The sequence below is a fragment of the Strix uralensis genome, chromosome 9 (genome assembly GCF_047716275.1).
Source record: "Strix uralensis isolate ZFMK-TIS-50842 chromosome 9, bStrUra1, whole genome shotgun sequence".
Classification (NCBI taxonomy): Eukaryota; Metazoa; Chordata; class Aves; order Strigiformes; family Strigidae; genus Strix; species Strix uralensis.
In genome coordinates this window covers 3,111,087-3,125,860 of record NC_133980.1, presented here as the reverse complement: position 1 = coordinate 3,125,860, position 14,774 = coordinate 3,111,087, and the positions used below count along the sequence as shown (strand labels likewise).

Sequence of the window (14,774 nt, the reverse complement as noted above, 5' to 3'; positions counted from 1 at the left end):
CCTGAGCACCATATTTCAAGGAACTGGCATGCTATTTTGCAGGGAATTATGATTCATTTGACTGTGTTAACAATGTGTTTTGCAGAGTTTCCCATCTCCCCATCTTTCAATTCATTCATATACATTATTTATAAAGAAATGCAAACATTTTCTTCCCTGGTTTAATACATCATGATCTGCTCCTGAAAAAAATCCTACACATAACCTATACAAGTTATTAAATATGAAAAAATGTTCAACAGTGAGTATGTCACTGTCATCCGCTGTTGCCCCCAATTAGTTCTGGTATAACCCTTTTAGCTTCAAGAGAAACCAGATTATAACTTGTCTGTCAAGGCTGAGGTTTATTTTGCGCAACGTGTAATATCTGAGCCACCAATGTTGTAATTATCAAAATGATTACCCTATCAGTCAGCAGCTCATTTGGCCAGAAGACCTTTACATCTTTGTGCTGATTATGTACTTTCTGAAGCAAAGACAAATGGTAGTAACTAATACTAGTGCATCTGGGTATAAGGGCAAATAACTATTGGAACACTCAGTATGCGTTGGGCCAGGCTAACGTCAAAAAATGGAGACTCAATATGAATTAAATAATATTAGACTAACTTTTCTATTTTATTCTCCTATCTAGAATGTGGCAAAAAAATAATCTTTTGTTTGTGACTCAGTTATTTCCCCCTTCTTGTTGCTTTCCTGAAGGAAATCTTCACTGTAGATCAGTGGGCAACGACGGACTAGAGCATCACGAAGCTAACAGAGATGTTTAATTTCAGGTAGCTGAATCTCAATAGTGACCAGATCATAAGATCTCTGTTTAGTCTCCACCACACAGAGTTCAGTTAAACTTGTTCGTACAAATATAACTCTCCGAGTTTACAACTTTAGCAGCGTGATCAGAGCACTTCATGCCTGAGTAGGCCGGAGGAGTGCCTGACGGGGTCTGGGGCAGCCAGCTAGAGCCCAGCACATTTTTCAGAGGAGCCCTCAGCTGGTTTGATCGAGTCCGTGTGCCCGTGTAGAGTCGCATTAGAAACCACTTGAGATTCATTTGTTGCTGGGAGATAAGGTGCACCGATAAACCGGGTACCTTGTCATTTGGTGGCTTGATAAGTATGGGCAAACCTTAAGATTGTCCCTCCTCCTCACTGGCGGTGTTTGTATTTCGTTTCTTTTCCCAAACAGATGCGGATTTATCTCTGGGATATCACACTAGAAGGGGGCAGACAGCTAGCGGTTCCCTGGACCATGGGATTAGGGAGCATAACCAGGCGGCCGCTGGTTCGATACACATGATTTGACAATGTAAAGAGTTCTTAAATGGTCCTGTAAGTGTGGTTCACTGTTCAAACACGTTCAAAGCCTGTAACCTTTGTGCTTGTGACCAATGGGTACGTTACTCATAGTCATTCCACCCACAGGCTTGGCACCGAACACCTTCATAAATGCTGTTTGCGTATTGCTGAGTGATAAAAGCCAGCATGTATTTACACAGAGCTTTTACTTACTTTTCATAGCACAAAGCTGCTTCTTCCCCTTCCTCTTCCTTACTCTTTGTGCTTCATCTCGCGGAGGAAGAGAGGGATCTTCCTGACAAAAACTGGCTTCAGGGAGACAGTGGATTCCAGCTTTGAAGGTTTGCTAGTGACCACCACGGCACAGATGGGGCTCCACAACACCAAACACCCCAAAGTCAAGCAAGCTAACATACTGATGTTAGGGCTTGATTCTGCGGGAAAATCCACACTGTTGTACAAGTTCAAGTATAACGATGTTTTTCTAACAATTCCAACCATTGGCTTTAATGTTGATATGATTGAAATCGAGAAAGATTTTACATTGACATTTTGGGATGTTGGAGGACAAAAGAAAATGAGACCAGTGTGGTGCAATTTCCTGGAAAACGCAGACGGACTGCTCTATGTTGTGGACAGCTCAGATAAGCAACGTCTGGAAGAATCAAAGAAAGAATTTGAGCTCATTTTAAAGAACGAATTTCTAAAAAGCGTCCCAGTCGTCATGCTAGCGAACAAGCAGGATTTGCCTGGAGCTTTGAACGCTGAGGAAATAACCAGGAGATTCAACATGAAGAAGTACTGCAGTGACAGAAATTGGTATGTACAACCCTGTTGTGCCATCACAGGAGAAGGTTTGTCAGAAGCTCTCCAAAGACTAACCACATTTGCAAAACACTTCAGCAGATCAAAGGAGACTTTTACAATCTTTAAGGAAATTGAAACACTTTAAGAATTTCTGTCATCAGATTCTGGTGAATGTTAACAAATTCTGTTGGACAGACTAAATCTGAAAATACTGGATTCTGGAGAACTCTTATAAATATTTATAAAGAACTTCAGCAATATTAAATTATACTGTTATACCTGCAGATGCTTCTGAGATACTACTCTGCAGCATTTTATTAGTGATAGTATACTCGAGGTTATTCAGCTCAGAAGTGTGGCTGTTGAAAATGAAATGTTGAAAATGATGAAAAAGGTGGAATTGAGCTTCTTGAATTTTAGCAAGTGGAAACAAAATAGGTGAGCAGTGCTTAAAATGCTTAAATCAAGTCATTTTGTCAAGATGTAAAATAGCCAAGTCGTATGTTCAGCAAGAAAAGTGAGAGATAAAATGTTATTTCGTAAGAAATGCTCCGTGGATGTATTTCTCATGTAAAAATGTAATGGGTTTAGAGCTTAAACTCTTAGTTATGTACAAGAGAACCAATGAATCTGAAATACTTGTTGGATATTATTGCATTCTAGAGGTGATTACTCCAAAGAGATTTTAACAAACAGGATCTGCTCCTCATCAAGCCACAGACAAAGCCGAGATCCGGTGCTGTGTGTGAGCTGCAGGTCTGATGTCCCTTTGTTACAGATTCCCATGTACCCATTTCTTGGTTTCTGCACTCTTGGATCGCTGTCCTTGGCCACGAGCAGAGCAATGGAAGCCAGCACAGGATCAGTCCAGTGAAGTGCTGATCCCCACCGGTTTTGGGGTGGGGGATAAAGGGGGGAGGAATGGGGGGATTGGCTCCTTGGTTGTGGTTTTTTTATAGATCTTAATGGATCCTGTCCTGCCTGTACTGAAGCCACCTGAAATTTTGTTAGTGATAAATTTAGGTTTGGTTAAATTTGATGTGTGGCACAGAACTGCTAATCCTACTACTACAGTTTGTAGAAAAAAATTCCAAATGAAATTTCTGTTCAGATTCCCTGATTGATGAAGGAGTGAATTAGTATTCTGAATGCCATTAAAGCAATGAAGGATTGATAACTAGAAGACTAATTGAACTGTATCAACCATGAAAACAGTTTAAACACTAAGGCTGAAAAGTTAATAGGGCCTGCTCTCTTAAAAGCAAGAGAAAAGACACCATCTAATTATGGGTTATACAGTCCTAGAAAATCCAGCCCAATTATTTCTGCCTTCTTAAGCAATGTCTGCAGAGGTAGGATGCTCCAGTGGTTAGGATGCTTGCTTAGATAGCTGGATTTTTTTTTCTCTACATCTACCACAATCTTTGACCACGGGCAAATCATTTAATGACTCTGTGCCTCCACAGTGCCTTGGCAAAATGAACTTCCCAGTTATGTGCTCTGAAAATATTGTGGCAAGGGTCAGTTTGTGAGCCCTTCTCCCGTGACAAAATGATCATGCCAAGTAATTCACGTAAGAAATGTACATTTAGTTCTTACTAATAAACAGGCAGGAATTTCAAGTTATAGAAGGGTGAAGCAGCAAGAAAAGCACCCAGACGTACCCTGTTGTCTCATGCATATATTATTCAAAGACAAAAAAAATCATCAGGTAAATTTGCTGAAATAGTAAACAAAGGAAGGTTTCTCAACAGAAGCTGTTATTAATACTGACGGTAATTACCGTGGGCTAAGTCCTGAGTCATGTTGAGACTACATTTCCAAAAGGAAAGCAAGTATTTAGACTTGTCATTGCCTGGTCTGATGATTTAGGCTCAATATAAAATACCATCTTCTGTCCCAAAAACGATTTTTAAAAGTCTGCAACAATGGGAACATTAGTTTTCTAAACCCAACAATTCAATGTTAAAAAATGTAGTATTGCAGATCAATACATTTATAAACATTTGAAGACATATGTTACATACTGAATTCTCCCACTAGTTTAATCTAATCATGTGTCTATTATAAATCTGAATCTAGTTCACTGGCCTCAGGACTTCCTCAGGGAGAAATACTCCTTGAGAGATTTAATGAGAGTGCACCAGGGTCTCTAATTAGACAAGAAGCAAGTTCGGAAGGGAGAAGTGAAGTAGTATAATAGACCAGCTCATATAGCTAAAAAAGACTAAAAAAGACTGTGCTTTCAGGCACACAGCCCCTTCTCCAGGTTATCAAATTAGATTACATGATACTCACATTCACTTGAAGAAAACCTTTTACCTTATGCTTCAAAGGAAATAAATAAACTCTATTCCATTCACTTCAGAGAATATCAAGTATTTAAAAATTGATTTTTCTAAGAGCTTGGTTTCCTAAAGAAGTGAAGCCATGCCCATTTGATCTGCCCATGGAGACCCCTACCTTTCTGAATAATTTTTAAGCTTAAAACAAATATCAGTCAAGTTGGATAGAGGCACAGGTTCTCAAAGGAATTACAGGCCTGAAAGTTTAATTAAAAAAATCAGTGAAATAGAGAAGAGTGACCATACTGGTGCCCCCAGTGAAGACCAGGCTGATAAGGTACAAAAGACTAATCCCCCAGGAGATAAATATTCCATTTTAGCTGCAGGAGAGCCTACGAGAGGACATAAATCCACAGAGCCCAGACTTAATTAGTTTCTCTGCTCCTGGAGCTAGTTGGTCTTTTTCTATACTGCATGAGTAAATAGTGTACTTGGGGGCTTCTTTAGGATGAGGAGATAGAGGATATAGAATCCACTGCTTAGAATTTCCTTTCTACACCTGGAGTAAAGAATGTCCCTGACTACTCCTCATGTTTTGGGAAGGATCCCTGAAAAAGTGTATTACATGGGCAGGAAGGTTGCAGAAGAAGTGAAGCTTTTAGCTCAGTTCTGCCAGAGTGAAATCAATAGCAAGGAAGGTACAAAAGCGTTTTACAGCTTCATCCTGCTATGGAGGGTTTTAGATCTTGTGACTGCTTGGCTGAACAACTTAATGAGTAGAATTGTCTTTACGTTTCAGAGCACAGGAAAGTGGAATTCTGCTTGTGCTAAAAATACCATCCACAGTACTGTAAGCATAATTCATTCCTGGACAGGTTTTGGTTTATTTTATTATTTAGAATTTATATAGGTTACTCCCTAAAAACAATTTTAGGATTCTTGAAGGGTTCAGGGTGCTCTGAGAAGGTAAAAAGTCAGAATAAGAAGAGTGCTGCCCCCCCGGCAGTGGAACCAAAGGCTATGAGTTAAAAAGTTTGCATGGCCTTAAAGAGTTTGGGCTCCTCCTCAGCTGTTTATATTGCTTCAGGTTTTGGAACTTAATTTTCATTAGCTTTCCTAATAAATCACCCCCTTATCACCCTGGTGTTTCTTGCTTTTTTTTTTTTTTTTGATGCATACTGGCAGTCTTGTGCAACTGCAGGGAAGTGGTAGAAGGATTACAACTGTATTGTAGCTAAAATGTACAAGTCCTCCAGTGTCTGCTAACATTTTTTACACAAAGTTTGCTGTACCTGTTCATTTCTGCTGACAGAACAGTCATCCGTGAAGAAATAAATGGTACTTATCTGAGATTGTGAAACACGAAGGGTAGGATCTGGGAAACGAGAGGCATGCTGTATCCTGTGCCCTCTCAAGATTATCCACTGGGACGTGTTTGGATGTGACAATTTAAAAGCTGACAAATCCAGAGGATGGGGAACTGTCCTGACCATTTGTTGATAAGATCACAGTGATATAAAACCATGATGAGCTCTCTGAGTTTTGAAATAGCTGTCACGGAGCTCACTGAACACAGAGTTCCAGAGGGGTGAAATGCTGTTTTAAGGGAAGGTGTGGAGCAGCATAAGAAACCATTGCAAATTTGGATAGCAACACTCCCTCCTTCTTTGCCTGGGAGAAAACTCTCCCAATAATTGAATACTTTGCAGAATCAAAGGGAAGTGTAGTGTATAAGGAATGCGGGACAAAGCTTTTTCAATAGCAGGTAATGTAGAGCTGGGTGAGTTACTCAAAATGTCTCTGTTGCCATCTCCTCCTCATTTCTGACAAGTTCACTGAAACAGCTAAAGGAAGGACTTTCATCTATCAAACAAGCTCTAAGCCTACTGCAAAGGAAGACAATACTTTGAAGTGCTGTATGCATATTAAACTGCTTAAAGCAGGCTTTCTTCCCAAAGTAAATGACCCATGCTGAGTTCTGTGCCGCTACAATTAGACTTCTTCCACTTATAATTAGCTCAAGTATTCCTGTTCAGCACAGGCATAAGGATTCTGGACATATATCTCATCAGGTCACGCACACTAGATTATACAAGTCTCTAATTTAGGATGTAAATTCTTGAGGGTGGAGGCCCTACTTACAAAGCATTTGCAAATATAAATTCATAAAACAGTAACGAGCCCAAACACATCTTACTTAGAACGCATATAATTCTAACAAATTGTGCATTAGCTTGTGTTTCAGTTTCTACGATATTCTGTTCTTTCGCTGTGATAATATTCTTGTTCCTCTCCCACTCATCCACGATGTGTTTGCGGTGTAACCGTACCACATCTAGTGCTAAGTTGGGCTGCCACCAAGAGACACCTCCCCTCCCCTCTGTCACCTCTGCGTCCCCTCCCCAGCTACATATTTCCACTGGCGGGTCTCTGCATGGCAGAATCTTCTCACTTTCCTTGTGCTTCACCAGTTATAAAACGGTGATGCCAGTTTTCGTGGTCTTTTTATTAGATTTTCATTTTTGTGCTTGTTCTCCTGCTGCTCCTTATACTTGGAATTACCTAAACACATTTACAAAACCATTTCATTGTTTTCTTTCAGATCCCTCCTTAAAGCACTCCCTTCCCACGATGTATGCAAAAATCCTGACAATAGCTGTTAAGGTTTTATGATGAGGCCCTGGCCTATATCTTTTGATGACTATTCTTTTATTATTTCCTTGTTCTCCCCATATTTATTCATCTGTTCCCTTTTAGCCTTAGAATGTGCTTTCTTTGGTGCAAAGATCATCTTTTTCTTCTGTGTTTCATATACTGCCTGACTGATAAGAAGAGTTTTCAGACCTTATATTACTGCTATAAGTAGCCCAAATCTCGTGGATTATCTGCTAAAATAAGTAATTTTGTGAGTTTAAATAAACCATCTAGCTCTGAAACCTCAGCCATGTGTCTTCTTTTGTTTTTTAGCAAATATAGTTGGGAACTGCAGCAACAATTTCACTGATCCAAACAAAGGCTAATCTCCCTTACAACTGTGCTTGGCTGTTAAAGGATAACTGCGCCTTAATCAATACTTTTCAGTTACTTAATCTAAAGCCCACACATTAATCACTAAAGAATGCTAGTCTCTCAACATTTTCTTAACTGATTCGTAGTTCAGAAAAGTTCTATTTTAGTTTAGGACCATCACAGATTCATGTGAAAATCCCTTGTATCATTTGGATGCAAACCAAACCCCTGTTGGCTACAACAAGGGCTTCCTGCTGTAGTAATTCCCGTAATGTGCAACCCAAATCCTGGGTTATAACAATTTAAAGGTATTTTTCTCACAATCTCCACCCCTGGTCCCTTTGGGCCAGGTTATAGGGTTTAACACGGCAATGAACTCCCCCTCCTTGCCCCTGCTTGGGCTTAGATTTATCCACAGACTGCCGACCTGGCTCTGTCGTGGGCTTATCCACGGGCACGCGCTCGGCGGTGCTCCAGCATCACCTCACGCGCAGCTGCTACTGCTTCGAGCTGTACCTGCTGCAGCGTGGACTTATCCACAGACACTTCAGCTCCCGTGTGGACATATCCACAGGTCACCATCGCTTCGACTCCCAGTTCATAGTGGAGTCCCAGCCTGGCCAGTGTAGCAGCACGGAAGCAGCAGCGACGCCCTGGCCATCGGCCAGCCCAGGCACGTCACCGCTGCTGTTATCAGAATGCACCCAGGCACGGCAGAGCCAGGTGAAAAGCGCTTCAGCAAGCAGCAAAAGCAAAATCTAGCCGCTAACGAGCACAAGACTAATATACAGTGAGGCAAGCAAGCCCCGTGGCAAGCACAGGAGCCTGTCAATTAATAGCTAAACGGCAATAAAAGCTGTAACTTTGATCTAGCACATTCCAATCAAATCTGTCGTTATCTTGAACTATTTGAGCCCCACACTGGGTGCCAAAAAGGACTGTGGTGGCTTAACCCCTGCTGGTAGCTGAGCACCACGCGGCCGCTCGCTCGCTCCCCCCCAGTGGGCTGGGGGAGGGAATCAAAAGGGTAAAAGTGAGAAAACTCGTGGGTTGAGATAAAGGCGGTTTAATAAGTGAAGCAAAAGCCGCGCACAAGCAAAGCCAAACAAGGGATTCATTCCCCACTTCCCCTGGGCAGGCAGGGGCTCAGCCACCCCCAGGACAGCCGGGCTGCGTCACACGTAACGGTGCCTTGGGGGACAAATGCCACAACTCTGAACATCCCCCTCTTCCTCCTCCTCCCCAGCTCTATGTGCTGAGCATGACGCCATGTGCTGTGGGATGGCCCTGGGGTCAGTTGGGGTCAGCTGTCCTGGCTGTGCCCCCTCCCAGCCCCTTGGGCACTGGTGGGGTGGGGTGAGGAGCAGAAGAGGCCTTGGCTCTGGGTAAGCCGGGCTCAGCAGTAACGAAAACATCCCTGTGTTATCAACACTGTTTAGGGCACAAATCCAAAACACGGCCCCATACAGCTACCATGAAGAAAATTCACTCTACCCCAGCCCAAACCAGCACACCCTCTTGTGATAATAGTATGTTAAGAAGAAGCCTTCTCTTATTTTAAAATAAACATTTCATGTAGGCAAGCGTTCCTACTTGTGCTCACATATGTAACTTCACATGTGTTCTCCCTGAACATGTATTACATACTAAAGGCAACTATTTCATAGATTTTAGTAACATTGGGCCCCAAAGATAATGTAACCTTAGAGAAAATACTGTGCAAATAACAGGCTTCTGAGAGTAACTCTAAAAAATATTAATCCTGAATATGAATAATTTAAAATATATAACATTATATTAAAATCAAATATTGTGGAAATTAAACGGAGTAGTTTCAAATAGCCCTTCCATTTAACTTACATAGGAAGATATTCATATTTCTTAGCTATCACCTGCTTACTCTAGGCTATACACTGAGTTTTTCCGTTTTGAAGATTAAGATTTTCCAGTGAGTCATTTGGTTCATTGACCATTTAAAGTAATAATTTATTGCCTACGCTAATGGGGAAATTTGTATCTACTTTTCTTTCTCATGTGCTACTAAAAAGCCCATCAAGTATTAATGAAAACTCAAGCCAAACGCTAGAAATTCTTTACCTCAATTGAGTAATATTACAAAAACACTTGTATAAAGTTTAGCATTTCCGCACTGAGACATCTTGTGGCATATAAGACATACTGCAGTTAATAAAAAACGAAACAATCTGGTTGTAAATTCAAATGGTCACGACATGAGCTTGAGAACTCTGTTCCGAGAGGTTTAAACCACACAGCTAAAAATCTTGTATGTCACTTTTTCAACTGAAACCTGGCTAATTACAACATTGATGGGACTTATTATCAGAAATTAAATATTTACAAGCCTGATAGTAACAATTTGTGATATTAAAATTTCTGTACTTTAGGTAAAATCCACATTTGTTTTCATTCCACATTAAGATGAATGTTTCAAAAGTACAGAAATTTGTGGAAACAAAGCTCAACAAATTTTGTGGAACATAAATTTCATAACAGTGAGTGCCATTTCTTTAAAGAAGTGTGTCAAAAAAAAAGGAAATGCATTTACTTTAATATTGTATTTATCCAATTAAAAAAATGGTTGTTTGAGTCACTTGAAAAGTAAATATTCCAATTCAACTTGAACCTCTATGGAATTAAATATCTTTTGAAAAATTATTAGAAGGTTTCTCTAAAGATAAATTATTTTGAAAAACTGATTTGACAGATTTCTCTGATGAAAACTTAATTCCTATTATTCTGTTAATTAGTACTTGTCTTTGATTTAAAAAAAAAACAGTTTCTAGATGACCCATAGTTAAACGAGCACTTGTAGCTCCTCTGCTAGAATTGTTTGTCTAATAAACACAAAGAGTATCGCACACTGAAGGAGTACCTCCCTGTGAAGGAGGTTTCACAGCATTACAGCCTCTGACCTTAACTTTTTCTTTTTTTGGATCATCTCATCCTTTCACAGCGTTTCCAACCCAGCGGGTTAACTGTACTACCAGAGAGGAAAAGGGGAAGAACAGCAGCACCCAGCTGCCAGAAACAGAAGACCCTCTGTATGCAATTATGTACATCAGTACCACAGGACCTCCCTCTATATGCTTTTCCTTCTGCTCTGGAGGTCTTGGAGTTACCAACCTCACTAACTGTAATTAAAAACCCATTAAGTATGTTAGCAATGTAATTCAAATATACAACAAGTTGTATTAAGGTTTTCATACTTCCTTCACAGGGTTCTGATTTATTTACAGCATGTAAATGCTGAGAGGATTAAGAACTGTGTTTATATCTCATGGGAATCCCTCCTGCAATCTGCTCTATCGAAGGAATAGTGATTTTCATATCATGGGAAGCTTAAGATGAATAACGAGCCATGGTTAACAAAACAACAAGCCTGACATTTACTTGAAATCTCTTTTGAAGCTAATGATAATTGAACGTAACTCTGGAAAAAACTCGGTGTAATATTTGAATGTTAAATTCAATGTGTGGTACTATTTCATGTTAGTAACGTCAAGATTAATTCTCTGACACCACTCATCCTGACCTGCTGCCCGCTCTGACAGTGGCCAAACTTACCTGCCAGTGAGAGAATCCTTGTGCCATCACGCTCATGGCCACATACCTACAAGTCGTGAAGGGCCCCTCTCAAGGGAAAAAGTTGCCACCAGCATGGGAATCACCCATTCTTCCCCTCCTTTTCCTGCCTCTTGGTTGTAGCCTTCGGTTTATACTAGGGGAGAAAAAACCAAGCAGACAATAGCCATTTCAAAATTCAGTGAGCATAACCCAGTAATATAGATGTCCAAAGCTTAACAACCCGTTAGCGTGCGACACGTGCTCCTGATTAAAGCGTGCTCCAGTCAGCACTAAGAGCATCACACGCAGGAACAATCGATAGTGGGTTGAGTGGCTCCAAATGAAAACCAGCTCATCATTATGGGGGGGTGCTGGGGGGGGACACGCTGCACTGGAGAGGAGCCCAGGAGATGCAGCTTCTCTGAGGACCCACTTCCTTCTCTTCCTGGCTGGCCAAGGGGAGAGTTTTCCCTTTCCCTTCTCCCTCTTTCTCTCTCTCCTTTTGCTTTTTATTTTTACCAAAAAGCAATTTTTACCATTAGAGTGAAATGTACACTATCAGCTATGGCTCAAGTAAATCTTTAGGCAGGTAAGTCCGTCTCAACATCCTCTCTGTGACAGATGGGAATGCAAGCCAGCTTTACATCCGTTTTCTATTTCCTAGGTTGCAGGTGAGTGTTATTCATAGTCTACTCAAATGTATTATACTGTAAAAAACAGTCTGTCTGTCATTACAGCATCCAGGACAGCCCAACTGCCATTCTCCTGGCCTAACTTCACTCCTCAACAGTCTCACACCCACCTCGCTCCCTTCTCCACGCCAGCAGCACTCCTGCAGGAACACTACAAAAATCCATCATATCTGTCTCACGGGCTCAGACTGTCATGATGGAGAAAGCCCAAAAGTTATTCCATAGTTTATTAGATTATAATTATGTGCTCCTAAACCGGAATTACCATTAACATTCTTTTTTTTTTTTTTCACATTAAGTTGGTAGTGATTTGTAAGAGCCCTGAATACCAGTTCATAACTAAAAGGAGATTTTAACACAAAAAGAAGTAATGCACATTAAAAGAAAGGGTTCATCTAGGTGATCCAACAGAGGCACAGAGTTCCTGAAGCTACAGAAAAGCTACGTATTTCAGGAAAATTATGCGGCCATTATTCCCCCGCAAAAGAAAAGCTGAAATAGAAATATTGCCCTTTATCAGACATCAGAAAATCAAGGAGGGCTCAGTCAGAAATCCTTACCAGAATAGGCCTCGTTAGTGCTGCTGCTCGGAAGTACTCATTTTCTTCATTACAGTGTAACAAAGAGATATGCATACTGAGGGTATTTTCGCATCTCTACTCAATATCAATCCTTCTGCCTTTCGAAATTCCTTATTCAGTTATGTATTCTAATTCCCTTGCAAAATTAGCCTGAAACACAGCATTGACAATAGCAATCTGCATCTGGACATTTACATTTTTGTTGCATAAAGGATGCATCTTGGATTTGATGCCATTTTATATGCTAAATTCTGCTCACTGGCAGGGTTAAGACCCAGAAATAAGATAGCTTAAATTTCAGATGCTCCCGTAAATGTCTCTAGCTTTGTGATCCTATTAGCGTTTCTGTGTACAATGTGAAACACATATTACCTAACACTTCATACTGGCATTTAATTATCTAAGCATATTGTGTGTCTTAATTTTTAAAATACAGCTCTGAGGATCATCCTTCCATTTGAAACCCTGAGGAACTAAGGATATGAGGGCAAGTGACTTCCCCTTCTGCAGACAGTCAAGTGGAACAGAATCCAGAAGACTGGAGTTCCCAGGCCAGGCCAGCAGATAATTAAGTTTTCCTTTCCTTCTAGAAACATTATGGAACTCACCCAAAACAAGCAGCTGTGACAGAAAAGTTTTCTGTCACTGTTTTACCACCAGCGGTGCTACCAGAGGATGACTTTGTTCTAGGGGCTTCTTAAGAAGGAATTTTTTTAGCATGGGAACAATATATCCCTGAATCTTTCAGGGAGTACTGAAATGGCTCATTCCACCAACCATTTCCTCACTTTATCTCAAATGAAGTTTTCCTCTCTCGCCTTTATTAGGAAGTAGTTCTGTTTGAAAGGAGAGCAGCTAGGACAAAGGCAGGAAAGTGCAGCTCCACAATCTGCTGACTCATGACTGATTCCTGTTCTTGGGCTATTTGCAGCTGATGTATGTTGTGATCAACTCCAGCTCCAGTACCAAGAAACATTTCGGGCAATGGTCATTTCATGATCTATAAATTTGCCTGCAAAAGGTCTGATCTAGTGCATTAAAAACTGCATGTGTATAGGCTGAACAGTAGAAAATGTCACCAATGTAAATTAAAAACAATCCCCAAATCAAAGGTTATATTAAAACAGAGTAACAGAGATCAGAAGTAGGCTCATGTACTATTTCAGAGATCGCGTTGAACTTCTGATCGTAAATTTTAACAGGCCTGCCTCCTGCTTAGTGTTTGCAGTCATGTGGGAGTCCTAAGTTTATTTTCTAATCGCAGGAGCAGATGTTCAGCCGATGTGAATCAGCAAACAGCCACTGAAGCCAGAGGAACTACCTTTAATTTGCACCATCTGGGGATCTGTTTTGCAGTCTCTCCTTTTGAAGAAACAGAATATTGTGCATTATCTTATAACTAATCACACAGTAGCTTCCAAAAAATGAAAAATATCTAGGGCTCTTTAACTAGAAAAAAGTGCTCATTATGTGGTGTTTCAGATTCAGACAGGCTTGTGGGAGGAGAACGTCAAGGCATCTATAATACTCAGGCGTACGTAAGCGCAGGAAAGCAAGTCTGGCGAGGGACAGCGGTAGAGTGAGAGCACTAAAACTAAATTGGCCTAGTGACATCAACAGGCCTTTGGCTTCATTAACATCTGATACAGGCCGGCACTGAAACCAAGACCAAGAAGATCTCTCAGTAATTTTAGTGTCTTGTACAACATGATGAAATTGTTATAAATGGAAAGGCATTGAATCCTACTACAGTCTGGACATTTTAGGATATTTTAGGCTGATTTTCTTTTTCAGTTCTGTGCAGTTCATTACTCTGAGAAACCATGATGCTAGAAAGCAAGTTAAATACCACTCCAACTAAAGAGTATTTTTTTTTCTAAGTATAAATACATACATTTTTTTCTAAATACAAAAAAGCTGAAATACAGTGTAACCAGTGGTTCTGAATGGACACAAAAAAATAAAGAGGACACATGCACAGGAACTCTACAGCTTTTGAATACAACTGAAGTGTCCCACTGCACAAGAGAATGACTCCTGAGTGAGACTGAATGTAGCCAAAAGACAGGAGAGCTCTTCAAGCATTTGTGGGCCAAATCTTTTTTTCCTACTGTCATTCAAAGGACTTCAGCCAACTTCCATCAAAAAGCAAATTTAAACCAGTAGGCTAGGGTAACAATTTGAAAAAAAAAGTTTAAAAATTAGCTGAAATGATTGCATTATCCTTCTTTATTATTTTCAAGTGAGGAGGGAAGCAGGACAGAAGGCTGGATGTAATTTAGGAGTTAATAATTTATCCAAGAAGATAGCAGCATTACTATGTCTTTCTAGCTCTGCATCCACACCAGATGTATTGTCAGTGCATGGTCCATCATGCTGCTATTTTCACATTCCTCTAGACAACAGAAAGAGTAAAGGAAATGTCAGCGGCGATAGCAGGATTTGTTGTAGATGCTGCAGATAGTCAGCGTACAGCCCTTTGTTACAAAATGGCATACAACTGGGGCAAAGCATATTTGA

General features: G+C 40.5%; 1 protein-coding gene across 1 annotated transcript; it reads left to right on the top strand.

The window, feature by feature from the left end:
• Nucleotides 1–1,662: 1,662 nt before the first annotated feature.
• ARL14 (ARF like GTPase 14) lies at nt 1,663–2,247 on the top strand. The gene has a single exon (XM_074878225.1). It carries the CDS (start codon nt 1,663–1,665, stop codon nt 2,245–2,247), a length of 585 nt encoding a protein of 194 aa, XP_074734326.1.
• The last annotated feature ends 12,527 nt before the right edge of the window (nt 2,248–14,774 follow it).